The sequence below is a fragment of the Asterias amurensis genome, chromosome 18, assembly GCF_032118995.1.
Source record: "Asterias amurensis chromosome 18, ASM3211899v1".
NCBI classification, from domain to species: domain Eukaryota; kingdom Metazoa; phylum Echinodermata; class Asteroidea; order Forcipulatida; family Asteriidae; genus Asterias; species Asterias amurensis.
Genome location: NC_092665.1, coordinates 3063961 through 3091957, shown reverse-complemented (window position 1 = coordinate 3091957; position 27997 = coordinate 3063961). Strand labels below are relative to the sequence as shown.

Sequence of the window (27997 nt, the reverse complement as noted above, 5' to 3'; positions counted from 1 at the left end):
GATTAATTTTTACAAAACTTTTGTTTTATTTATATCACTCATCAACTTCTGTCAACTTATGTGAACTTTTACAAGAATCTAATTTCAGTAACATTGTTAAGAAATATATATAATTATAAGCCTGAGCTTGCAAAATGAAATTATTTAATTTTTTTTTTAAAGAACTTTGATGGATTTCAAAGAGCAGTAGTCATTTAGATTTTCCACTGACTAAATATCCAAATAATTGTTACTTGTGAGGCCCCTCTCCTCCCCACAAAAATCAGGCAGTTATTGGATAAAGTGAAAATGACTTGCTATTTTAAATTTAAAAGGAGGGTATAACTGTGGTAATTGCTCCAAAAATTAATGATCATAAACATTGTTTTGGTAAAAAGCATTGGTGAGCTGTTAATATAAAATATTGTTAGAAAGCAGTTTTAGGGAAAGAGGTGATTTTTAACACAAAAAAAATTAAATCTGAGAAAGGCTCCAGGCATGGAAGCCTTTTCAGGCAACTTAAAGCAAAACATTTTAATGCAACAATTTTTTTCTTCTTTCATAATTTTCTTGCAACGTCAATGACCATTTCAGCCCCAATTTTTATTTTATTTTATATGTTAGTCTGTGACAGTTACCAAACGTATACCCTGCCTTTTAGATTTTTTGTTGCAATGTTCTTGGCTCTGAATCCAAGTCCCTTTTATTCAATCCATTTTGATTTCGTTTTTTTTTTTTTTTAAATGAGTCGTATTAAATTACTTTAAATACCCCCAAATTACTGTTGATACTTCTAAACATTGCCTTAAAGATAAATAGTTAAAAACAAATGCAGTTTACAAGATTACTTAAAAAATCCTAATATTTCATTAGAATATCTGTCGCTTACAAAGTTTCAAGTTAAAATTAAAACATAACAATAATACCATTCTATTAGTATTAGAAGCAATAATTTGTAAAATTTCTTGACAAACCTTAAAGTCTGATACTTTAAGGTGAAGTTGATTTCTTTAGAACAACAGTAGTGATTGATTCTTGAACAGTGGTGTAAAATAGGGACATTATGTTTTAGTTTCAACAAATAAATTCTTGAAATTCTTGGAGTGGAAATTCTCAAAAAGTTATTCAAGATTTCCACTCCAATTTTATAGCATTCAAAATTTCATTTGCTTTCGATCATAACAAAGCTAGATACTTATTTTTAATCTAAAAATACATAAACAACTCAAATCTAAATCAATTTTAACAGCTGCCATCTTTGTCTTGTTCCTGATAGGCATGCTTAACATTAACTATAACAGAATCAGTCCATCATAAGCACCATACTATTTTCACCACAAGCCTCGCTTTCACTCTCATAGCCTTGTGTGTAAACATTTCCAAAATGGTAATTTTTCTATGATGTACAGCTTCACTGTACATAGCACCCTGTATTTTTCTACTCTATTCAAATAATTTTGAGTGATTTGCGATTACAAAAATAAAGCAGTGGGGGTGCAGGGATTAGTGGAGAACCTTTGCTTTTGCACTTGTATACTCCACGTCTCTAGACATTCTTTGCTTAGACTGCTAGCGCTTAAAATCTGCGCTTACCCTGTTACTGTTAGTGAAGAGTGCTTATAACAAGCGTAGAAGTCGGAAGTAAGCAGAGACTATAAAAGTGGACCCTTGTTGCCTTTTAGAATTTTGGTTGTATACAACAAGGAGTTTCTTCTACGTTTTTGTAAATTTGATTGTAAGAAACTCTTATTCTTATAACTTGATGACTCAAAAGTAACTGGGTTTGATGACAATATATTTATCTATAAGTAGGAAATACATACAGTTTTGTTCATGCCTGGAATAACACCGTTGCGCTGGTCTTGGCCTTGGTTCCCCAAGACCTATCAAAAGATAGACTTGACATTTTTCGAATGGAATTGCCCTTTGCAAATTGAAAGTGGTCTTGCCCTTTAACAGATGAAACTCCAGGCCTGGGTTTTGCAGACAAGTTCCCAGAGTGTCATTAGAACAATTTACTGTCTACTATGATTATGGTTCTTCGTGGATGCTGAGTTTGAGGAATTGTAAAACTGTCTCTATATATTCCCCATGGAGTTACAATTCTAAGGCAGTTCAAATAGCATGTTTCCAGAAAACGTAGTGTAGCGATTTGAGTTACTGTGAACTTCGTTCCCCATGTCGAGCTGCAGCCATACCTGATCTCCCTCTTCTAGCTCGATGATTAAGCTGTTACTCGCAGAGTCGTACGCATCGCTGGCGTCGTAATCATGAACCGCGAGAAGCATCTGGTTGTTATGCATCAATTTCACGTAAGGGCTGTTTGTGGTCGACGCCATGTGGATGTTGATGAGGAAGGTGTAGGCGCCATGTCGAGGGGCCCTGTAAATGCCAGTTTTAAGATCCATATGTTGACCGATGTTACAGAAGACGTGCTCATACTTGATGTTGACATCTCTGTCCGACGGGGCGACTAGCGTTGTCGTACGGGCCACGGAGAACGCAGAATGGAATGCTGGAGTCGGGACTGTGGATGGGGCTAGTACGTTAGCTTGCTGCTCGCTTGGTGAATGTCTCTCACCAGAGCGACCTTGGAGTCCTGCGATGCCGGCTGGACCGGATTCACCCTGGTCACCACGTGGACCTGCCTCGCCCCGCTCACCAGCCTCGCCTTTCGGTCCTGGCGGTCCAGGCATCCCGTTCATCCCATTCCCACCGTGGTTACCGGGGATTCCATGCATGCCAGCTGCACCGGGGGTACCAGGGGGACCGGGTGGGCCTGCTGGCCCCTGCATGCAACACGACCCACATTGTCCCTCGGTGTTACTCGTCGTTGGCGCGGCATCGGCAATCTCTGCCCCCCTGGAGGAGGCTGACCTCGTTGAGGATGATCTGGCAAAACCAGATACGACATCCTGTGTCACAAATGCTAACAGTACTATCACAAGCACAATTTTCTCCATCATTGTCAATAGATAACTTCAAAAATCAAAACTGACGACGAGTTTTTAGTTCAGATCTCCAGTGCGTCACAATCCACTCTGAACACTGAAAATTTCTGAACACTATTTGTCGGTATCTCGGAAGCGGATGTCAAATAGGGCCACCGACAATTTTACTTTTGAGGAGATCTCTGTGAGTTGAGACGTCCTCTGAACACAAAGTGAAAGTTGTTTCAGTTGAATTCTTGGGCTGCGCTCATACACTTGAGTTGTTCACATGTCCTTGACTGTGACGCTATTCCAATAAAGTCAGTTGCAGCACTTGTTTATCAGGGAATCATCCACTAAAATTTAAAAACATAAGAAAATTTGTTAGTATTTGAGCGACGGTTTTCAGTATGATCTGCCCTCTAAGCAGATTCAATTTATTCTAGACTGCAAATCAACAGCACGTCTTTATATATATGAGAAAGGTTGCAACTATTCACTACAAATGACTTTGGGTGATCCAGAAACAACAAAAGAGTTCTTTGTCAAAAGTTGTGACATCAAAAGTCTGGGAGCGGCTGACTGACGAGACAGTTTGCTGGGAGTTTTTTAGGGGCCGTCCTGTCATGCATTCTAGAGAGGTGGTGTTAGAGTTCAGATGGATAACAATAGGGTTCCTTACATCTGCCTGGTTGGTAGTTTTGTGGTCTATTGTTATGCAGGACAATAGATACCTCTGAGGGACAACAGAACAGGCCTAGAGGGTATTATTCAAACAACACTTTTCATGGAATATGATCATTGCCGAGGTCCTTGGATGTCAGGGGATACGCAAATAATTATTTAATACATGCTGGGAAGGGCTATTGAAGTGGGAAACATGATATGGTGGGGCTGGGAACGTGCAGTCCCTTGTTCTATTTTAGTTGGCTGTGGACCAAGAATGAAGTCCTGAGAAGTGAAATTCAATGTTTAACTGTTTGTGACCCTTTTTTTGGGTGACATTGTAAGTTAGATTTGCATTGGTGTTGGCTTATTTACATTTCATTCGTGGTTACAGGCCAAATTGATTGAATGTTACAATAATATAAAAACAAACATTTAAGTGGTACCGAAGATTCATGCAAAACACTGAAGCCATAGAGAAAGGAACACTCCTTTATCTATAGATACTAAAACAAACAAACAAACAAACAAACAAAACAACAAACAAAAGTTGTGTACCATTGTAAGTGATCAAAATGTTTCTATGCTTTAAAAACTCCCAGTTTGCCCAGTTTAAATTTTACCTTAAGAGGACAAGACCATTTTGCTTGAAGTGTAATTCCAGGCCTGTTAAACACTCACAGACACTGCAACAGAGAAGTTTATTGGATTTATTTGTGGTTGATCTTTACCATCTCACTTGTGATGGAGTTTGTTTTGTACAAGTTTTTATGAATGTTTATTGTACCAATAGGGATACTGAATAACAAATATTTGTTGGGGAGTGCGTTAGACATCTTCACTTCACTGCGCAGCTCAGTGTTTTTTGTGTGGTATTATTTGCTTTTGTGCTAAGAACTTCGCCCCGATGCTCTTTCCAATAGTACACATGGCCGGAGGGGGTTATTTCACACAAACATGTGTTTACTATTAGTAAATGTATAAACCTCTAGGGTTTACAGAATTTTTTTTTAAACTAACTTTGAAAGAGGACAGGATCTGGTTCACAAAAGCTGTGTCAGACAGGGGAGATTTCCACTTTCAGTTATTAATACACAAGCACGCCAGTTCCTCAACAATGAAAACATTTCAATCAGAGATTCCTGTGCCATGGAGCTCTGATCAAAATGATTTTGCAGTGTAATCATAAATCAGAACAACTGATTTTGTTTTTTTCTGCGAAAAATAAGTCATACTTTAAAGAAATAAAGAACTCACTCCCCGATAGTGAAGTTTACATCAAGAAGTCCCATTGATCCACTAAAGCTAAAGTAGTAGTCCCAACCAATTTTCTACCTTCCACTTGGGTAGTTATAGTAAGCAGAACAGTTCTTTTCAGAACTGAGAAGGTTCTGAAAATCTACTAGGGGTAGTAGAATACAAAGCAAGACAAGTTCTCAAAAGAATATGATCTACCTGGCGAGTACATGTAGATGCACACATGGTGTCACCCTAAAACCAAATTTACACAGCTTTATAAAAATTTGGCTCTGAATTGTACAGGCTGTAAGAGCATACAGCAGTATTCCTGCTCATCTGTTGTGGATTATTTCCCACTGGCCATCCACGTGAAAAAATCAAAATTCATAACTGCCTAATTTCTACCCGGTGAAACAATTTCGGACTTAGCCTTGCCTCACCCCATGACCCCCTCGGGTGGTCCCTTCATCTTTATTTGCCACAATTTTACAACATATTTTCTGGGTCGGTCTAAACTGACCAACCGCAAAGTACCCCCTGTGATTGGGAAAATATATTTTGCGTGTTGGAAACAATTTGATTATGTATGAACTTGATGTTTGTAGAGTCGAAGAAGCAGTTGTTCAAATTATTTGTTTTGTAAATTGCACCTTTGTGTGTGAATTCGTCTTGGGCTGTTCACTCTGGACTTAAAGTATACAAGTTGCCCGATTTGCTCAGTTAGTTAACCCCCCAAAAAGTCCAGTGTGAACACCACATAAAGATGATATTTGGCCGTTACAAAATACACCATTAGCGGTCTTAACTTTGATCAAGCAAATCACTTTATCACTAAACTAAGAATTCCTAGTCGGTGGTAATAGAAACTACAAGTTATGTACTTCGATAACGCTTTAACAGCCCTTGGGAGGGCGCTCTAATCGCCCCTGGGAGGGCTTAGATTGCACCAGCGAGACACCTTAAAACGGCCTTACCTACCTCACCCCTAACACTCAATCCCTCCCCACCCCTGACTCTAAGGGTCATCCATATGTGTCAATTTTCTCCTCAAGAAGGACGCCTAGAGCTGCTCTAGGGTCTGAAGGATCTTTAATGATGGGTCGCTTGGGGGTTGGTGACCAATCACTTTGCAGTCAGTGATACAGTGGTAGATAATAACTGGTCCCCCGATGAATGGAAGGAATGTGTGTGGATCGATCCTTGTGGATTGAGGACTGTCAAGGAGTAGTTTCGAGGTGGATTTGAAAGTTTTGTGTTGTTTTGTGTTCCAATTGGGGATTGATAAAAATTGTCCAACATTACTTGTTCTGTCGGCTTGTATTCCTCAAATTCTCAAGAAGTTCTTTTTTTTAGTATTTGTGAAATGCATAAAGTATTAGACCTACATAGTACATTTACAAATTTTTCCTTTCCAACATACACTGTGTTAGATACATTGTAATACCAGTCACATTTATGTATCGGCTCTTTAGAAACATTTTTCAGCAAGTTGGGCAATTGTTTGATGGAATTCAGTGGGTTGTGTTAGTTGGCACAATTGTGCACAAAAGTAACTGTGTACTGTTCAATGTACATTGTGTTGAGTAGAGATGTTACGTAGTACTCAACACATGATATTACTATTGCAGGCTGGCAAAGCTTATCGACCATTCACAACTACAGAGGATGATATTGACTGATCACATAGTAGGAGGGTTAACTGTGTGATATCAAATACTAGGTTATCATCATTATTGTCAGACCGTTAAATGTACTTTCTCATGGTTCTAAAGATGGTTTAAATAAAACAATCTCTGCGATTTCCTTTAACAGTTTTATCAGTCGTCAATCACTCCAATATAAAATCATTATGGGGAATTTGTACTTGCGCACAGGTTAGATATTTTGATTATTTTTTAACAAGTTTTTCATCAGAGAATGTCTCGTGAGATCCCAGTCAGTGCAACCGGACTTGCTCATTCATCATGAACATCTCTCATGTTTCTCTTTAATTATATGATGAGACATTTTGATTATGAGTGATGGATTTATTTTACTAATTGGAGTAAATAGTGCAGGCATGACCCAGTTCAGTAGCAGCAGCGAGCATGGACTCATTTTGTCAACATCTCAAATATTTTATGATCTAATTTGACATTTTATTATGATGTATCTGTCGGAAAAATTATTGCAATACCTGAATATGTCAAAGAAACTGTCTAAAAAATACTTAGTAACTTTGAGACCTTGGCCCAATTTCATAGCGCTGCTAAGCACACAAATTTGCTAAGCATGAAATTTCTTTCTCGATAAAAACAGGATTACCAACCAAATTTCCACTTGTTGCATATTGCTTGTTACTGGTGTTCAGCTGTTGTTTGCTTATCCTGAACATCACGTGAAAATTTGGTTGGTAATCCTGTTTTTATCACTTGAGGAAGAAATGTCATACTAAGCAAAGTTTTTTGTTTAGAAGCTCAATGAAATTGGGCCCTTGTTTCAAAAATTAACAACTTTGGGTCCAGAATGGACAACAGTTTTGGAAGAAAAAATACTACGGACATGACAGAGAACCCTGATAATGATACCGATCAGGCAAAAGCCTGTAAGGCACCCAGGCATTTTCTTTTTGGCACCCTAAAGCCCGGTTCATACTCCCTGCGAATGCGAATGCGAATGCGAAGCGAATCTTGACGTCATAAATTCGCAACGAACAATTTGCAGCAGTTGAACTCTGCTCTACTCCCTTGCGAATAATCGCTGCGAAAGGAGGGGTGTGACGTCAAATTCGCAACGCATTCGCATTCGCAGGAAGTATGAACCGGGCTTTATAAGTAAATTGTAAATTTCTACTATAGAAATTTCAAGGGCACCAAGGCAATGACTAGGGATCATGGAGGCAATCGCCTTCCTGGAAATACATCATGTATCAGGACTGCAGGCATAACCTAAGGGACATGGCAGCGGGCTGTAGCCCTGCTCTAAAAAACTATTTTTGCTTTATTTCATTACCTTAAACGTATTTTTTTTCTTCTGAATTCCAATGTGCAGCATGTTCTACATGTTGATATTCATCTCAAATATGAAAAAGAGCTGTGGATTTTCCTTTAAAGAACCTTTAAAGTTTGGCCTACATAATAGTGGTCTGATAAAAGAGTGAGTAGTTTAACATTACTTGTGTCTGTAACACTCCTTCGAAAAAATCCTACAAACTAATTTATCATGTTGATTTCTCTGTTAACCTTTTAAAGTTTGGCTACATTAGTAGACTGATATAAGAGTGAATAGTTTTTACACTACTGTTGTCTGTACCTCAGATGAAAAATCCTACAAACTACAACCCAGACTTGCGGTAGCCAGACCCACATTATTTTCATTTCTGTTATCACAGCAGGTGTTCTATTACTGTCAAAGATGACACAATTTGCTTTGTTAGAACCCTGCGAGTTTAACCTAGTTTGTAAAGATCCTAAACTCGCAGACAACTCGCTGCCGACCCCCTGTGGATTCCTGCGTGGTGCCTCCCACCTTTAGAGGGAGGGCTTGGATGGGTGAAGAAAATGTTTTATCGTTGGACTGTGAGAGATGATAAGTTTTGCATGAAGGATGAGCTAGATTGGTCATGTTGGGTCTGCGGCTTTGCAAAGGTGTTGGACGACCGGCCGGCTGGCATACCAATAAGCTGAGATCATCATGGGATAGTCCTGGTTGTCTTGTGGGATTTATAGGTCCCCAGGGGTGGATTTCACAAAGGTAGTCCTAACTTAGGACTAGTCCTAGGCAATGCTAAGAGACAGGACCAGTCCTAAGTTAGGATGAGTTACTGGTCCTAACTTAGGACCAGTCCTATCTCTTAGCATTGCCTAGGACTAGTCCTAAGTTAGGACTACCTTTGTGAAATCCACCCCAGGAACTTCAATTTTGTATTTATTGAGTTTGTTTGTTTGAGTGTCAAAGTGAGTGTTGTTATAGTGTCAAATAGTACTTTCTTTTAATTTTCCATATAATATCTGCTTTGGAGACTGCTAAAGAGGCCATGATTCTTTTTTTTTTTTTACACAATGCACAGCGGACAATTTTAATTTGGAAGCAGTTTGCACTGTTTTTGTGAACTCTCTGTATTGATGCAAGGCAATCGTGTCCATGTACTAGTAGCTAATACATAGAACATCGTCTACAGTACATGGCCCAACCGGTGAATTAATAAATTGAACTACCCTACTCACACTTAAAAGTTCCTACTGTACCCGACAGTACATTTGTAGCTTAGTTTACTTATTTTTTGCCAGACAACATAAAAAAAATAAACATCGAAAAAATGTATTCAGCCACAAAATAATAACCTAGAAAGATTAGTAGCTTCTGTGAAATTTTCTACCCCAGAACGGACCCTCATATCCCAGGACATCACTGTAGAATGTATAGGCCTAATAACTTCAAAGCGCTAGTCCTCCTTGGCGAGCTTTACCAAGTAACAAGTTCAGGTTTTCAATGTTGCCCCACCACAGATTTACTCCCAAGCTACAATGCCCCACGAGGCCCCTACATTGATTTACTCCCATGCCACAATGCCCCACGAGGGCGCTAAACAATCACAGCACGTACAGGAATAAAACGGCATTGTGAAAACGGAGTAGTAGTGTTGTTATGTTGACCTTGGGAGGTGGGGTCCTTAGGGAGGGTCTGTGCTGTCAGTCTAGTGGGGGACAACAAACCATAATTTGTTTTGTACGTATGTATCATCAGATTTTCATAGTGTTGGAGCTCATACTTTAAAGTAGCTATGTCAGATTTTTGGCCCCAAACATTAAAAAATAGATTTTTTTTGAGGGAATGGTATTTCAAAGCGTATCACCCGCTCTAACGAAAACAAGTTTAACTTTTACTTTTAATGGTCAGGAACCATGACCAAAATTTAAAACGTTTCTTACAAAACACATAAGAATTGGTCACGTGATATATTGTCGGGATCCCGACAAAAACTTATTTTGAGCACTTTATTTCACTGCTACTAATAATTGGCGGACTTTTTCGAGCAATGGCTCAAATGAAAGCTTGTAACTTTCTCGACCCCCATCAAAATACCTGTTGAATTTTAAATCAACATTTAGGGGTCAAATCGGCCAAAAATCTGACATAGCATCTTTAAAAGCCGTAGTTATATACAAGAATTCATATGTGAGCAGCAACTACCAGTACTTATGTTATAATAAGCAAGGAAATGTCAGAGCTTTTGTTAACACCCTGTCACTGTTTTCACAAAGAGTTACTTAACCCTATTTCGAGACTATTCAATACTGTACACCAATGTATTTATAATCATTTTACCATAGCCCAGACATGGGTTTATTGTTGATTTTCTTTTTATGTCTGAAAAAATAGTATAATACAGAAAGGTTTATTAAAGTCAACAATCTTTCATGTTGTGAGAAAATTGGGTTTGTGTGTACGTGTACTTCAACAATGTTTATCAATCATTGCTTCTGAGATTTTGTATTCACTTTATTTTTGACATTTGACTAACCATGCAAGTAGATAACTCAACTGAAAATGAAAATATGCAATTCTGTTATTACTCATGGCACCTTTTATTATTGAGAAGTTAATCTTAAAAAAACCCAGAGCCCGCAAATGATTTTTGAGAAAATCTTACTAGTCTATCAACGCAAATACATTTTTACACTTTACATGGGTGTGTTTCAGAGAGCTACAGCTGCTCACATTTCTCCCTCATAACATTGTCGGAAATAAATCTGGATCGCTGCGTCCACAAGGCGGTCTGCACTGATGAGATATGAGGCTCCCACTGGAGTATATTAAAGATGTATCAAACAAAAAGTTTTGAAGGTTTTTCTGCTTGTTATACATTTTGATATTTTAAAGGCAATGGACACCTTGTTGCACAAAATTTGTGTGTTTTCAGATGGCTAATTTTAGGGGCTTGTCACACGAGGCAACGTTTGCAGGCAACTTGGAGACAACCACTGCAGTGCACGCTACAGGACCACTGTGGTAGCAATTGAGTAATTTTTGAAACAATGTCTTACAATCCCAAAGAGTAATTTGTGAACATTTAAATGTGAATTGATTCTTTTCATGGAGATTGCCTGGAACTGGTTGCCGGTATTAAAATTACCTCGTGTGACATGGCTTTTAGGCTTCGGGCATGAAGTCATTTGATTTTTGTGTGAGAAATTACATACAGTACTTCTTTCTCAAAAATTATGTTACTTTAGAGGGAGTCGTTTCTGGGGGAACATGTAGGGGGAAGGGGTAGGGTTGGCATGCCTCGAAGAACTTCAATCTTGAAGGGGCACAACAACTGCCTCTGGCGGGGCATTTCTATGAGGAAAATTGTCAATTTGTATTGAAACCTTGCGAGTGGCACCCCAGCAAAAGCACGGGGCACCACTGCAATTGCTGTGGGCTATTTCAAGGCCAACAAGTTCTCGATAAAAAAAAAGAGTTTCTCAACACAAACATTCATGACTGATGATGTTCTGAACAGGTTCAATTCCCTTTTAGACACACTGTTAAAGCTTCAACATTTTACTTTCTGTTATTCTTTCTGCCATTCAGCAAGTTTCCTCCTTTGTTTGTCCCTTTTCCGATGTTGTTCCAGACCCTTAAAACCTCGCCCTTGCACCAATCCCTAAAATTACCCAATGGCTACCTTATTTATCTTACGCCTTGCTTAGTTTATCCAGCGACTGGTACCTTATAATCCAGATAATTTGAAGTTGTTAACCCCAACACTGTCACAAAGCAAAATTTTCTGGGAGTAGAATTTTTTCAGTGTCAGTCAGACTCAATTATCATGGGCACTCTAGAGACGTTAGGGGACTGGCCACATTATAAAGGTCGCTGCCGTGTGGGTGTGTGTATAATGTTAGAAATCTGTCAGGGATATGAGTGACTGCCCACAATGGACAGGTGTGCTGGTTGTTGCACTTAAGTGGGTAAAATGGTTACCAATTAAAGACGTTGGACACTATTGCTAATTGTCTAAGACCAGTCTTCTAACTTGGTGTATCTCAACATAAGCATAAAATAACAAACCTGTGAAAATTTGAGCTCAATTGGTCGTCGAAGTTGCGGGATAATAATGAAAGAAAAAACACCCTTGTCACACGAACTTGTGTGCTTTCAGATGCTTGATTTTGAGACCTCAAATTCTAAATCTGAGGTCTCGAAATCAAATTCGTGGAAAATTACTTCTTTCTCGAAAACTATGTTACTTCAGAGGGAGCCGTTTCTCACAATGTTTTATACTATCAACAGCTCCCCATTCATCGTTACCAATTAAGGTTTTATGCTAATAATTATTGTGAGAAGTTACCAATAGTGTCCACTGCCTTTAAGTCAGACCTGGAATTTCATCTTTGAGAGGGGGAGGCCTTTTTGATTTTGCAAAGGGCACATCCATTAGGCTCCGCCCACCAGGCATGTGTGCGTGAGCCTCTCCAATGCCACTCCACACAACTCTGCCGCGCGCGCCAAGCATAGGCGCACGCATGTCGGACTTTTGGTTGTACAATGGGTTGTGATTGGTCAATACGCAATGGGGGGGGGGGGGAGCTTACTGGATCTACATGTATTGGTCTACTGGTCTATTGGAACATCTGCAAAGAGAATTGTTTTTTGTTTAACCCACCAAGAACATTAGGTTTTGTAGCCAATGTTAACAGCCTGCCAAACTATTATTTTGACAGACGGAAGGAAAATATTTGTAGAGGTTGACAACATTACACGTCCTAAAATTACCATCTTTCAACGAGCTAAACTTAGTTGTTTGTTTAGTAAAGGAGGCTTTGTGAATTAACAGACTTCCACTGGTTTCCTTGACAGGAAAACATCACGGATACCGGTGATAACATGCTGTGACAAAACCATAAGTCATAAGATGGGTATTTGCTTGTAGGTGATTTTAAAATGGCTCCTGTCAACTTTAGTTAAATCGTTTTTCCTTTGTCATGGTTGAAGAATGTTGCTTTTTGGTCAAAGTGTATAATTTGTACTTTCAGAAGTTATAAAGCAATTTGGGTCTCTGCACATAGTATGCAATATGTGGATAACTTGACGGAATTTCTCAGCAACAAAAAAATAAGTTAAAGATTATTTAGATAATGTTCTTTGGTCAAAATGGATTTGGTCTTGGTTATGATGGTTTTGATCTTTTGTTAAACTGGGATTGATCCTAGTTGTTAAAATATCTTTGATCTTGGTTTGATTATGGTTAAACTGGCTTTGATCTTGGTGAAACTGGCTGACATCTTTTTTTCTTTAAACTGGTTTTAGAAACTGGTCATGCTCTTGGTTATACTGGCTTTGATCTTGGGTAAAATAGTATGATCCTTTTAAGAAATGAAATTTGAGTTGCCTTTACTTCTGGGTGCCGATTTCTCCAGCCAGCTTTCGTGGCACTCAATTTCTCCCCAAGGCTCTTTAACCAATTTTACTGGTTAATTTATAACTTCCCTCCAGTTATGTCCCCCTGTGGTTGGTTGCAGATGAACTGTCAAATGATCTTAGCTCTCAGACCATTGACGACCGGTCAAACCATGGGTGTACAGACCCTCCATAGACCCACTGTGTCTGACCCTTCAGCCTGGTGAAATTATGACCAAATTATTAGAGTAAATTGTGTAATCAACACTTGTATTAAATGGTCACCCGTGAAACTCACCTGTTCTCATACTTCACCCTAAATTCCTGATGGAAATTTTCCCCCAAAATGTGGTTAATTTCTTGTAACTTAACTGTCGAATCAACTTCATTTCTTAGATGTTGTTTCAATTTGGTACTGTTTAGACCACCTACCCTGCTGATATTTTTTTAACAAAAAAATAATTGTATAAATTATGTTTCCCATTTTGCCAAATGCATAGAAGTATCATATTTCCATTTACAATTAATCTGAATGCAAAACTGTTCTTGATGACACAAAAGAATGTCTAACTCTTGGTATCACAATTTGTTTATATGTTTTGATAAAGAAAGACCTAATAATAGTAATAAAAGCATTTGTAAAGCACCTTTCGCAAAAACCTCTAAGACGTACGGTCTACACTGCCCTACACATATTGTTCCTCTAGATTCTTAGACCAAGAATAATAATTGTAGATTGCGCTTGCGCATAATGAGAACATTTTCTGCCCACAAGAAATTTTGTCAGTTTTAACTTGTATCTTTTTATACAAGAAAACATGCCCCCAAACTTTTATTGAACCTACCACACAAGAACTTTTCCACAAAGCCCCAGAAAACAACTTTTACATTTCATCCAAACACACAAACATTTTCCAGATGGACAAAACTGAACTCCACACCAACCCCTTACTGTGATAATTTAGTTTCAAGAATAGGTTAATACGCCTACATGTACATAAATATAATTTAAAAAATATAAACAACTAAATAGCTACCCATATCTTGAATACATTCTTTGACTGATTACTAAAACGTTTTGCGATAATTGAAAGGTCACACCACAGCTGTAGGTATTTCATGGTTTATTAGAGTGTGGTTTGAGAAATTCAACATCTGTGTTCAAGACAACTTCCTTTCGAACTTGCTGAAAATATCCTCAACACACACCACTTGTACTCACAGCATACTTTTCAACAGGTCAGTAATTGGGTTGATACATCAAATGCACTCCTTATTTTTTTGTTAGTTTATCTTGATCTGACCATGGAGCATGGTCTGACAGTAAAGGTATTTGTTTTCTGTTGTTAGGGGGGGGGGGGTTGGATTGCAAAATTTGTAGAATCATGGAGGAAGTTTCTCATGGAGGAAGGAAACTTCCTCCATGGTAGAATCTAGTACAAAAGGCTTTTTAGGTAATGGCCAATGCTTCGATTGAATGTAGTGTGTCGTGGTCGAGCATTTAATAGCACAGGACTTAAGTTCTAGTGTTCTGATCAGCAGAGTGTGGGTTTGAGTCCTGCTGGTATTGGCACTTGTGTCCTTAAAGCAAGACACTTTACCATCATTTATTTGTTCTTCGGATGGGACATTAAAGCCGTTGGACACTTTCTGAACAGAACAAAAATTAAAAGTTCACAGATTTATAACTTACAGGGTTTACAAATGGTGAAAGACTTCCCTTGAAATATTATTCCATGAAATGCTTTACTTTTTGAGAAAACATGAAAACAATTGTCAATTCTCGATATCGAGAATAACAGATTTATTTTAAACACATGTCATGGCACCGCGAAACGTGCGGGAACAAGGGTGGGTTTTCCTGTTATTTTCTCCCGACTCCGACGAACGACTGAGCCTAAATTTTCCCAGGTTTGTTATTTTATATCTAAGTTGTGATACACGAAGTGTGGGCTTTTGGACAATACTGTTTACCGATGTTGTGCGATTGCTTTAAGCCGTAGGTCCTGTTTACTAGGATTCATAGCGCCCAGAAAACTTAGGAAGAGTAGGGTTTTTCTCCCTTAAATTCTCTCAAATGTAACACCCCGAAAAAACAGAGATAAAACAGCTATATCAGCACTTTCCATTTCCCCAAGATTGTTTTTTTTTCGAAATGTACATTTATTTCACCTTTCAACACTCTGAGCTTGAACTTTGGTCAAATCATCACAACCAATTGCTAAGTAATCATTATGGGGCTACATTACAGCATTTCCCCACAAGTCCAAGGTAAACTTTTAATTTCTTCCAACTGTCAAAATTAATCACACTCAAACAAGCCATCTGTGATGTCGGAAATTGTACTGATTACTTGTAAAAGTGTGTATATTTGGTAACACCTGTTACAGTTTGAGGATAATTATTTTAATTAAATTACCCGTCCTCCCCCCTGCTGGACACAGTTGACACCTCTGTTTAATGAAGTCTTGATCTTGTTATGGAGCAATCCATTAATGGATCCAGGGGAGTAAAGGGAGGCATGCCTGGATTAGTGGCTGTCCACTAATTGAAAGAAGATTCAAATCCGACCTTTCCTCACATATAAAGTCTGGGGAAAAAACAAAACACTAAGGCCTGTGTGTGTCGTTTTTGAAAGGGCAGGGGCACCAAGGCATTTCCTTCTTGGTGAAGGGCACCCTAGATGAGGATATTGTAAATTTCTACTGGAGCAATTCAAGGGCACCAAGGCAATGACAAGGGGGGCATGGAGGCAATCGTCTTCATTGCCTCCCCGCAGTATCAGGCCTGCACTTAAAAAAGGGTTTAGGATCGTTAACTCTCACTACCGTGGAATAACTTCCGACTCGAAAGTTTTTTTTTCCTAAAGTGATGATACAAAAGTTCTTCAAGTTTTTCAATCTCCCAGTTTAATTTTAGTCCATGATTCATAAGAACTGACTCACAGTTCTTCTTTAAACCCCTAGTAAAGTCAGTCTCACCTATCACGTACCGGCTTGTAAATTTCTCTTATCACATATGCTCATGTGAAATCACTCTTCCTTCACCCTCCCTTAACACCCTCCCCTCTACCCCAATTTCTTACCCTCTAGAGGTATTTTCATGTTACCAAACCTCTTAATAAAATGATTGCATATGAAGTTGGTCTTTCCTCAGGGTGTTATTAGGCACTGGACACCTTCGGTAATTGTCAAAGACCAGTATTCTTAAGCCCAGTTCATACTTCCTGCGAATGCGAAGCGAAGTTGACGTGAATTTGAAATCACAACTCTGTTTTCCCTGCGATATTGGTGTATGCCAGTAATATGCATAAAATAACAAACCTGTGGAAATTTTTTGCTCAATTTTTGCTCAATCAAATTCGCAATGAAAGAAAAAACACCCTTGTTCGATTACTTTGTGTGCTTCTGATGATGCATAAGAAAAGGCTTCTCACGTGACAAGTAGCATGTCTTAAAGCCATTGGACCCTTTCGGTAAACAGTATTGTCCAAGGCCCACACTTCGTGTATCACAACTTCTATATCAAATAACAAACCTGTGAAAATTTGGGCTTAATCGGTCATCGGAGTCGGGAGAAAATAACGGGAAAACCCACCCTTGTATCCGCGCGTTTCGCCGTGTGATGACATGTGTTTAAAATAAATCCGTAATTCTCGTTAACGAGAATTGATATTGTTTTACTGTTTTCTCAAAAAGTAAAGCATTTCATGGAACAATATTTCAAGAGAAGTATTTCACCACTACCTTCTGTATAAACTGTAAGTTATTTGTAAATCTGTGAACTTTTTTTTTTTTCCCTGTACCGAAAGGGTCCAATGGCTTTAAGAATAATTTAGTTTTTATGATTAATGACATGGGCTCCAGGGGCATTACAGGGAGGACATTCTGCTCGAGTAGATTTCCTGCCTCGCCGCTTCCTCAAATCATTCCCAAAACTATGTCAAATGAGCTGAGAAATATCCGAATGTAGTTAAAATGATCAAAACAAGTTTCTTTGAACAAAGTTAGGAGTGAGTGGAGGAAACTGAGTACATCTTCCCTCGAGATGGGATCTTCAACTGGGTCATCCATTAGCCAATCCCGCCTCAATTAATGGCAAGTTGTATAAATGTGCCCGGAATAACAAAAAGGTTTCATAAAACCCTCGCAAGATTTATTAAGGACTCTTTGGTCATTTGATGATCTCATATTCCATTAGATAGAATCCTTATGAAAGTGGAAGATACTTGAGTGTCTTAAACCATAATTGCTTCTCATCACCCAGGAGTTAATTGATGCCTGTGTGGTTGGACATTGTTGGTGTGAATGATCAGCAACCTGTCCTACCATTTGGTTGCAAGTTCTGCATACACCTAAGGAGTTTAAATTTTCAGTTTCCCTTGTGGTCTATTACTTGATATTATTTGACAGAACACAAAAACACCATACTTTTGAAAACTTACAAACTTGAAACTGATATTACATGTATTGAAGTTACAGACTACACGTTGACATGAAGTTGAACAATTTCTGACATGCAAGGGTTTGGCTCCGAGCAGCTGAGTTCAATCTTCACAGAGGAAATTCCCTCGTTTACTTTCGCTCACATGACAAGAAAAGGGAACTTGCTGATAACAAACTTTTACCTCAGTGTTGAAAGCCGAAAGGGAATTCCTCAACGCCAAATAGTTTTTATTTTTAGATTTTTTTTTTCTTGAGGCGCATTTCCCCCAAATTTCTCTAGGAATGTATCAGACACAGTGACAAGCTACATGTACATGTATCTTGAATCTTTTTAATGGAGTTAATTGAGAGATCGGTGGTTTTAGCAATCTTTGTTCAAGTGTTCTGGAAAGTTCAACGACAATTATGACACAACTACATGTACTTCTGTCAGCATACCCAAAGCTTGTAAAAACGTGGAACAGTTTTGATTTTCAGACATACTATGAACTGCATACTATGAACATGGTGAAGTAACAACTCTAGATCACAGACTTCCACAAGGTACCTTACCTTCCAGGCTAGCTTTTGGTTCATGGTTTCTTATGTTTGTATATATTGTATTATCAAGAAACTCTATGATCTGTGTGCTGTGGACTTGGTCTTCTGTGGCATTTTGTGGCAAGAGCCAGTTGGGCAGGAGAATAAACTGATCGTGGATTGTGTACTATGAACTTAGTCTCCACAATCTCTTGTGGTATTTTGTGGCAAGAGCCAGTTAGGCAGGAGAGTGACGAATGGTTTTAATAAAAACATGAAACTGAATTCCAGGCCTGAAATATGGTTGATTAGGGCAACAGAGGGCAATGCCTCCGTGGCTAATTGTCATTTTAAGTTCATATAGAAGAGAACAGAACAATCCTGATTCCTGACATATGTAGGCACGCGTGGTACAAACAACCCAGAGTTTCAAACCAGCAACATTTTTACAAGATATTGTTTTTAATATACACAAACTCTCACAGCAAATAACCCCTTTTGATTGTGGATAGAAACCATTTAACAATAGCTCCGTGGGTGACATTTCCAAATTAAGCCGCAGGTCCTAGCCTTTGTAAACGAATGTCAATACTGGAGGTGGAGTGATTTATGTGGATTTATAAATTATAAACATACACTAAGAGAGACATGGCATGGATGTAATCAAAATCTACAATGAACATGTTTGGATAGCACCATAAATAGTGGCAATACTCTTATGATTATGAGCGGTGATTTGATTTGCTGCAGCATCGACATTAACTACTCCTAGAAATATGAGGTTCTTTCTGCTATAGTACAAACCTTTAGTTCTAGGTGTAGGCATTACCTATCTAGTCTATCTAGTCAGGGAAAACCATAGAGTTATATATAAGAACTAGAGGGCGCACTGGTGATGCTTCGTGCACAAACGCCACGGGACCGCAAGATGACAAGCGCGTCATTCTGCACGCGCGTTGAATATGAAATACACGTTTGAGGTTTTGTTTTATTGAACGCTCACGCGATGCTGTTTGTTCAACTTACAAAATGGCCGCACAAACACACGCTGTGAGATGCTAGTTTTGTCAACTTAGAAAATGGCGACATAAGCGCATGCCGGGGCGCGTATTTAGGCCAGTGCGCTCTCTAGTTCTTATATATTACTCTATGGGGAAAACCCACGGAATCATGTAGGGACTGAAAACCCACTCCTCGTATAGTGCCCCTGGCATAATTCGAACCAGGGTCCTAGAGGTGGAAGGCAAGGAAAGATTTAAAAAAAAACTACTAAAAAGTACTATGCCAATCCAACCACCCCTAGTCCTGCCGTCGATTTCACAAAGAGTTAGGACTAGTCTTATCTTGAGTTAGGACGAGTAACTCGTCCTAACTTAGGATTAATCTTAAGGTCTGCATGCTACAGTGCAGGGTTGGGACTCGTCCTAAGTCATAAGATTAATCCTAAGTTAGGAAGAGTTTAGTGAAATCGACGGCTGATCTCTGAAGCAAAATCTTGAAGATCTTTTGTTCTAAAAAAGACCCAAAGTCACAAATTTATCTTTATTATCTTCAAAAAAATTTCATGTCAAAATTCATTTTATTTTGCTTAAAGCCTCTAGAAATTTATACAAACCAACCCAAATCAATTTCAGCTTCACGCGAAGTTTCAACTTAAAAACTAAAAAAAAAAAACTAAAAAACTATTTCTAACACTTGCAAACTGTTAACCAGTGAACTTACCAACAACTAAGCAGCCCTGTAGAAATTCACCTTTAGTCCTGACTCAAGAAAAAGATTCCTGACAAAAACGGCTTGTCGAAGTGTGATTTGAGGTAAAATTGATCCAAGTTCACACGAGTGTGGCATTTACTACAATGTGAGTGTCTGTGGTACTGCATTAGCTTTTGTCCACTTGATAAGCTTTATTCATTGGCTTTCACTGGATGTGCAATTGACCAATGAAATTAGCCCTGATGAGCCATAGAAAAAGGAATTTATGTTCCTTGGGCATGTGGGGTAGACTCTTGTACAGCCAGTGGATTTATTTTTGCACAGTGAATGATGAATAACTTAGCAGTGCTAGTGTAACAACCGAATCTGGCATTTTGTACTATAGAAATAAAAAGTTATGTTAGTTGGGTCTGTGGTGTACATTCTTATACAGCCAGTGGATTGTTTTCTTCATACACAGTTGGATGATTTGGGCTCACAAGTAGCTTAGCAGAAACAGTGTACCAACTGCATAGTGTACCAACTGAGTATGGTATGTTGTGTGTAGTGTTTGCAACTGACCCCCGCTGTTTTTTTATTCAGCTACGCACTAGGAATTTTTTAAGAGTCACTAAATAAGCACAGTGAATTCTACTCACTGGTTAGATTCAACTGGTCCCCTGCTGTTTTTCACTGAACAAATGTTTTTTTTTACTCATATTTTCGGCTTTTCATCAAAATTTGGCCCAAAGTAAAAAGAAGAAGTGAACAGTCAGTTGGGGGGGGGGGATTAGTCGACTCAAATAACATATCCTAAGGGAAAATATTCAACGGGAAACGCAGTCAAAGGCTTTCACTATCGGAAGCAATTATTGTTAGCGCTAACTTTTCTATCGCTTGTGTAAAAGTCACCAAGCTGGTGTGAGAGCCAGGAATTCCTTGGTAGGAACCAAGTTTGACGTTATGTTAGTCACTTGAGTGATTCTTGTCATGGAACTCTTAAACAGATGTGAGGGTTTTTTTTTTCCTGTTTTTTTTTCATCTAAATTTGATAAGATCAGGGATTAACTTCATGTTCATCAGCAGGTCTGGAATTAATTGGAGGCCACGGTGGCATCGACCTCTGTTACCCCAATTCTTGGCCTTGGTGCCCGTTCAAAAGTTTTCCGTAGATTTTATGATTATCTAATGGAAGTGCCCTGTGTAAAATGAAAATGGCCTGAGACCTTCTAAAGATGAAATCCCAAACCTGCCGCAAAAAACAAAAACAAAACACTTTTTAGAAAATGTCCTTGCTTAGCAAACAAGTAGTGGGGCACCAGTTGCAACAGTGTAAACTGTACGGACGGTTGGCCAGTAACCAGTTTCTGCTAAAAGATTTTTCTGTGCTAAGCATGCTAAGCAAGTTTTGTGCTTACATGTAACAGCCTTTATGAAACTGTAAAGTGATGTTAGAGACTTTTTTCCCCCAGCTATCATGAGGACTCTTATCTGTTGAAAAAGGAGTGCATCACAAAACTGAATTCGATCTTGTAAAGTTTCTTACATCAATCCTGAAGAGAAACAAATGTAACTTTTGAATCAGAGGTCATGTAGTTATTGGTCAAAATTTTTCAAGATTATGGCCATAAAGAAAACATTGACAATTTGTTTTATCCTTGGTTCTAGAACATAAATCGCTAGAACAAAGGTTGATGTTGGCCTTGAAAGTTTACGACTTGAATCTTTCCAAATTTCGAGAAAGACTCTGCTATGTCACCATCTATAACCATACATGTAGGTCCTTTTTCATTTCATTTCATTTTATTTGCCAGCAAACATGAATAACACAAACATGTATTAACAAAATTGCACATCAAAGATTTACAGGTAAAAGCGATACAATGGTTAAAAAGAATGATAAGCCAGTTGCAAACAGCTACATGTGGTTCTATTTTTCACATAAATCTTTCATTAAAGAGGCACTTCAGGGAGAGGGCGAGAATTTTTATGAAGGTCAAAAAAGTCCCCCCATTAAAATTGTTGGCTCCTTCGTCAAGTTTCTGTTACAGTTCAAATCAGGTTCATGTTAAAAAATATCTGCTGAACCATAAATAACTTAAATCTGACAAATCAAGGTACAAAATTCTGAATCTTACATTTACCTCATGTTGAATTTTGTCGTGAGTTTTGATTCACTGCCCGTCCCAGTAACCCCAAAATTGATAAACAAATAATATTTCAGTCGAATCATGAGTAACCGAAACTAAGATACATGTAGTATACAAATATGGTTTGAGGGCGGACAGATGATATTTAAATGTGCATGTATTTAGCGACGTCTACAGCTTAGTTCTTTGGCACACTTCCAATGGAACGATGCACCACCCTGCATTGACTTGTGTGCTTCTGACAATTTTGGATTGATTTAGGCATTGTTGTGTAAGCCATTACCTTTATGCATTTATTTATTTATTTATTGTTGTATCTAATTTATTGATATAACACATCCAACTGTATAAGCAGACCTCACATGATGAATTGCAGCTATAATATTTGTGGATACGTGAGCGATATGTGACGCTGCCCCTGGTTGTGATGCACCGGCGCCCTTGGGTCAACAATACACCCTCAAAAAGACTGGCAATGAGGGCACTAGTGCACATCTATCGCCCTCAGGGTCTTTAAGTTATCCCCAAGAGGACATTATGAATTCAAGGAAGCTTGGAAAGCATTGACAAAGTCACAACAGGATATCTTTACATTAATTTGCCATGGTAAATCCACAGCAACAAAGCAGCTTTAGGCAGCAGCGTGCTCTCTACATTATTAAAATGTTTTGGAATGAAGAAAAAAAATCATTTCAAATTTTAAAATACAATGAATTATATAGGATTTTTATACATGTACTTTGAAGCGTTATTGCAGGGTCTAGCCTTTAAAAAAGTACGTCTTGCAGTTTTCAAGGCATGTAACATGGAGGTAGGATTACCTCCATGTGTGTAAACTAATCTACTCAAAAGCATTACCATTACACGGGTCTGTTACTGACATGTACTTCCTTCATGCAACAGTAGCAAATGCCCTTTATACAGTTTATACATGTATTCCTGGCAAATGCCCCATTGCAGGTCTGGAATTACACAAAGGCAACGAAGGCCTTTGTTGCCTCTTGTATTGGCCATAGTGCCCCCTTCAAAAGTGTATTCAGAGACTTTAAGTTCTAATGGTAGTGCCATTTGCAAAATGAGAATGGCATTGCCCTTTCAAAGATGAAATTCTTGGCCAAACATGCCAAATGACAACAACTTGACTTGCCGCCCAGGCTCTTGTCTTGGAAAAAGGGCACTATTTACAAAAATGTAGCTAGCAAATTAGGGCTATTTTTTGCCAGTTGGTGTTTTGTTTAAGGGGGGAAAAAGGAAAGTTATGCCATAAAAGAGAGAGAGTGTTTTTGAAGGGATTGAGGTTTTTCTCATAAATCAGTCAAGGAATTCCAGTGATAGAGGAGCAAGGTTTGAGTCAAGGGCTGAGTCATTAAGGATCAGAAGCTATTTCTGTTGGAACCTTTTTAAAAGGTATCAAGGCCTACAATGCAGACCAGCTGAGACCGTGAACTTAGTTGACCCCATGTCACACCACCTTTAACATTCTTTAGGGAAGGAAAATATACTCAAATAGTCTCAAACATTTTTGCTACATGTACTTGCCAAAATAAAGCAACAATATGAAATTTACTGATTGTAATAAAAAAAAGGGAAAAGGTGGAGACCAAGGTCAACGAATGTAATGTAAATATTCAGCCCTAAATCCAAATCTTTGTGGCGCCCGTTTCCAGAACTATTTTCTGCCATGTTATGTTTTCATTGTAGTCGATATTTACTTAAGGGTCTTTCCACTTGGTACTAACTAATTGGTTCTGGGTATTCTGTTGTCACGTACACGCGTATCAAGTTCAAATGAGGTGGATACAACTTGGAGAAACCATGAGCATGCATTTAGTTCGGTGACGAGTTTGTGTGTGACTGGGCTGCGCAAATATGCCCCCAACCCCCCCACCATGCTTCCCCCTTGTACACGTACTTCCATTATTTCTGACTGGCTCAGTTTAGTTACATTTTTTACTCAACCAAGGTAGCCCCATCAGTTTTCAAATCGTCCAATGTTTGTTTGCTGTTGTACATCGTGCCAGTTTTAAAGACACTGGACTAAATGGTAATCGTCTAAGACCAGTCTTCTCACTTGGTGTATCTCAACATAATAAATATCAAACCTGTGAAAATTTTAGCTCAATTGGTCGTCGAAGTTGCAAAATAATAATGAAAGAAAAAACACCCTTGTCACAAGAAGTTGTGTGCTTTCAGATACTTGATTTCGAGACCTCAATTCTAAATCTGCTAAGGTCTCAAAATCAAATTCATAGAAAATTACTTCTTTCTCGAAAACTATGTTACGTCAGAGGGAGCCATTTCTCACAGTGTCATACTATCAACAGCTCCCCGTTGCTCGTTATCAAATAATGTTTTATGCTAATAATTATTTTGAGTAATTACCAATAGTGTCCACTGCTGTCCAGTCTGTTCTGGGTTGGTACAAATGTGTTAATTCCCATTTTGTCAGATTGTATTTATATAATTTATCAATGTATCTATACAAGTTTCAATTTACCTTATCATGCAGTTTCTTTGAAATCAAATCCCCTGCAATTTCTTTCCCTAAAAATAAAAAATTGATGAATTCATCTTCAATCACAGGAAAAAAGGCAATAAATTCTGGGTGAGGCTTCGACAAAAGAAAACGGGTTGCGGAAAAACAATTTCCCAGGGCGTCCGGCTCAAATCCCACACCCTGAATTCCTGGGAGTCTATCAGCCATACAGAAAGGCTCAGTGACAATCTTTTAAATATTCTATAATGATTAATTGCATTTAGCTACAGGTGCATGACCAACAATATTTTTGTGAAAAAGTTACTTTGTTGATCATTTTGAACTTGACTTGTGGAAAAAGGAAATATTTATTTGAGAAACCTACAAGGGGAAAGTTATTGTTGTTGAAATGCAACATGCAACCCTTGTTGACGCTGCTGAAATTATTTAAGGGGTTTACAGTGTATGATCATGAGCATGATTGAGCATTGGGCATTCTAGACCCAAAGTGTTGGAAGTTTTGCCAAAGCACACTGACTTGAAAAAAGTGTTTTCTATTTTTCTGTTAAAAAGCTGTACTGTGCAATATGGATTAATCCAAACGAACCAGCGCTTTAAACCTTTGTAAAAGGGGCTTTGTGAATATTATTTTGCGGTTGCACAAATCAAAATTTACTAGAGCAAGACTTAAATCAGCGACCTCAAGATTAACATGTCGGTGCTCTACGAACTGAGCTATCTAGCCCTATGTTTATAGGATTTGAGGCATTGCATGGTGAGGTATCAATTTGGTTTGCGGTAACACCATGTGTGTATCTACTTGCCAGGTAGAGTTTGTTCTTAGAAAACTGTCTTGCTTAATTCTACTACCGCGGAGTAGATTGTTCGGGTGTTCGGGAGACTTCTCAGTTCTGAAAAGAACTGTCCTGCTTATTAACTATTACCCGGGCGGACGGTAAAGAAACAGGCTTGGACTACTACTTAAGCTTATAGGATTGTAATTAACTGTACTACCGCGGATCCGTTCTTGGGTTGGTCTCAACGTTTCGACTAGCTTGCTCTAGTCATCGTCAGGATGGCAGACTTTTTATTTTTATTCAAAATCGTTGTTCAGGGATGTCAGTTAGAAGCCATTCAACGTGATAGTGCAGGTTGCAATTTTAGCTGCAATTTTCTAGGCAATCCCAATGTTAGACTTTAAAAGTACAGAGTACTGCCTCTGTTTATTGAGAGATTCTGCCAGAACTTAAAGGGTTGCTGTACTTTATTTTGAACCAGGTTGACGAAAGTATCCCCTAAGTGAACTTCGGTGTTGTGGTTTAACCCTTCCTTTCAATCGAGGGATTCAAATTGCCGAGGGGATTTGCGGGTGTATGTGGTTAGCCACAAACCTTATGATACATTGTCAAACCACAACACATGGATTTTCTACGTGGTCAGACTTGTGAAATTTAAGATAAATTCTAACCCTGTAAAATCTTTCCTTTACTATTAGTTTTCAAATGACATTTTAAAAGCAGAAAATAAAGTTTGGCCGAGCAGAAAAGAATTATGTTTAAGGTCTATGTGTATTTATAAACTCATCAAGGTATGAAGGTTTTTACACCACAATGTGGTTAGGTTTGAATGTCAAATAAAGAGGTTGGCTCGGTGGTTTCCTCTCCTTCCTTTCACTTCTGTGGACCCCGCGGTTCCAATCCCACTTCAGATCTGGAGCCTTGCATGTGGAATGGGTTTTCAGTCCATGTTTGATTTCGTGGATTTTTCCCCCACTGGGGTTTTCCTCCCACATCTAAAACTTAACTGTTTTTATTGGTTCCTATTCATTTTTTTAATGGCCCTATTTGTGCTGTTGGATGTGTAATAAAATTAGTAAATTTTGGGTTGAACAAATACAAATTTTCTAGAGCAGGACTTGAACTTGTGACTTCTGGATTACTGTGCTGGCACTCTACCAACTGAGCCATCTAACCTTAAAGTTGACAGTCTTTCTATTTGTCAATATTTTTGTTTGGGGTTACCAGTCAGAAGCCATACAACTGACTACTGCCGAATAGCCAGGGATCACACCCAAGTTTACGATACAACCTGGGAAGTAGCTGCAGAGGGATCACCTTAAGTAGATTCGACTTGAGTATTTTTCAAATATCAATGTGGTAAACCACAAGGGAAACGGACTGGGAAACATAAAATAAACAAATAGATATTGAATAATGAGTATTTCTTGGAAGAGTATTCCAAACTTGCAGAGCTGCCACTACGAGCAATTCGTTAACCAGATACACATCTTGATCCAGTCCCAGACATCCTTTAGATTTAAAGACAGTGGACACTATTGGTACATGTAATTGTCAAAGACCAGTCTTCTCACTTGGTGTATCTCAACGTATACATAAAATAACAAACCTGTGAAAATTTGAGCTCAATCGGTCGTCGAAGTTGCGAGATAATAATGAAAGAACAAAACACCCTTGTCACACTAAGTTGTGTGCTTTTAGATGGTTGATTTCGAGACCTCAAATTCTAAACTTGAGGTCTTGAAATCAAATTTGTGGAAAAATACTTACTATGTCACTTCAGAGGGAGCCGTTTCTCACAATGTTTTATACCATCAACCTCTCCCCATTACTCATTGCAAAGTAAAGTTTTATGCTAATAATTATTTTGTGTAAATACCAATAGTGTCCACTGCCTTTAAAGACCAGAGCAGCTAAGCATATGGGTCTGAAGAAGCTCCGAAATGTGACATGTACATGCAGGAACCTAACATTTTATCATTCCTGACTTTCTCATCCGACTCCAAATTTGGTTAAAAATTTCTGTCGCTCCCTTGGGAATCCACATGATAAAATGCATCACAAAGAATCATACCCTCATGCAACCAGTAATCAGAAATGTTCTCCCAAGCATACCACTCGTTTATTTGGTGAAAGGGCAGTTGCAATTGCCAGGCAAAGGTATGTGGGGACAGTTTGTCGGTAGGAGAGTCCAATGCATTCCTCTTTTTTGTTGAATTCATTTCAACAAAATGGAGCTGGCCGTGGTTGAGGTGTTTGAGGGTTGTGGGTTCAAATCCCACTCAAGTACTGTGGGTTTGTTTTTAAAAACAAGACTCTTGTAAAGTTGAAATTGTTTGAAAAATAATTTAGTTTGACAGTGGACGTCATATATTATTGTAACGGCTGCCAATCCCAATAAATTCTGTTGAATTAGAATAACATAGAAGAGAGAACTGGCTTTTTACAAATTTTAGAAATCAAACCAAACATTGTCCTTACCACTTTGTTGCTTGCTGCTGCTGCTGTTGTTGTTGTTGTTGCTGTTGTTGGTGTTGTTGCTGTTGTTGTTTTCAAGAACACGAAGTTTATACGGTTACATCCGTGTGTAGTACGATCATCTAGCAATATGGCGCCCTACATATCTGTTATGTACATGTAGCTCTCCGCAAAAACGTTTTTAACCCAATTTTGAAAATAGAATGACGGGCTTGTGGCTAAATAAATATTGGAGCATTATCGTTTACATTAAACATGG

General features: G+C 38.5%; 2 protein-coding genes across 8 annotated transcripts in view; one reads left to right on the top strand and one right to left on the bottom strand.

The window, feature by feature from the left end:
- Positions 1-27997, top strand: part of LOC139950614 (serine/threonine-protein kinase mTOR-like) — a 103511-nt gene that overhangs the window by 35975 nt on the left and 39539 nt on the right. The gene's annotated exons all lie outside the window — the stretch shown is intronic.
- LOC139950620 (complement C1q tumor necrosis factor-related protein 4-like) lies at positions 42-27933 on the bottom strand. Of its 3 annotated transcripts, none has more exons than XM_071949391.1 (2): positions 27742-27933; positions 42-3265 (listed from the first exon to the last, which is right to left on the bottom strand). In XM_071949391.1, the coding sequence occupies exon 2, from the start codon at positions 2943-2945 to the stop codon at positions 2085-2087; it is 861 nt and encodes a 286-aa protein (XP_071805492.1). In that variant the 5' UTR covers positions 2946-3265; positions 27742-27933; the 3' UTR covers positions 42-2084. The 3 variants fall into 3 exon arrangements, with proteins under 3 accessions (XP_071805492.1, XP_071805491.1, XP_071805493.1); XM_071949390.1 differs by lacking the exon at positions 27742-27933 and adding an exon at positions 19868-19998; XM_071949392.1 differs by lacking the exon at positions 27742-27933 and adding an exon at positions 4199-4216.

Coding starts and splice junctions, on each gene's coding strand:
- LOC139950620 (XM_071949391.1), bottom strand. CDS start 2,945: ATGATGGAGAAAATTGTGCTTGTGATAGTACTGTTAGCATTTGTGACA.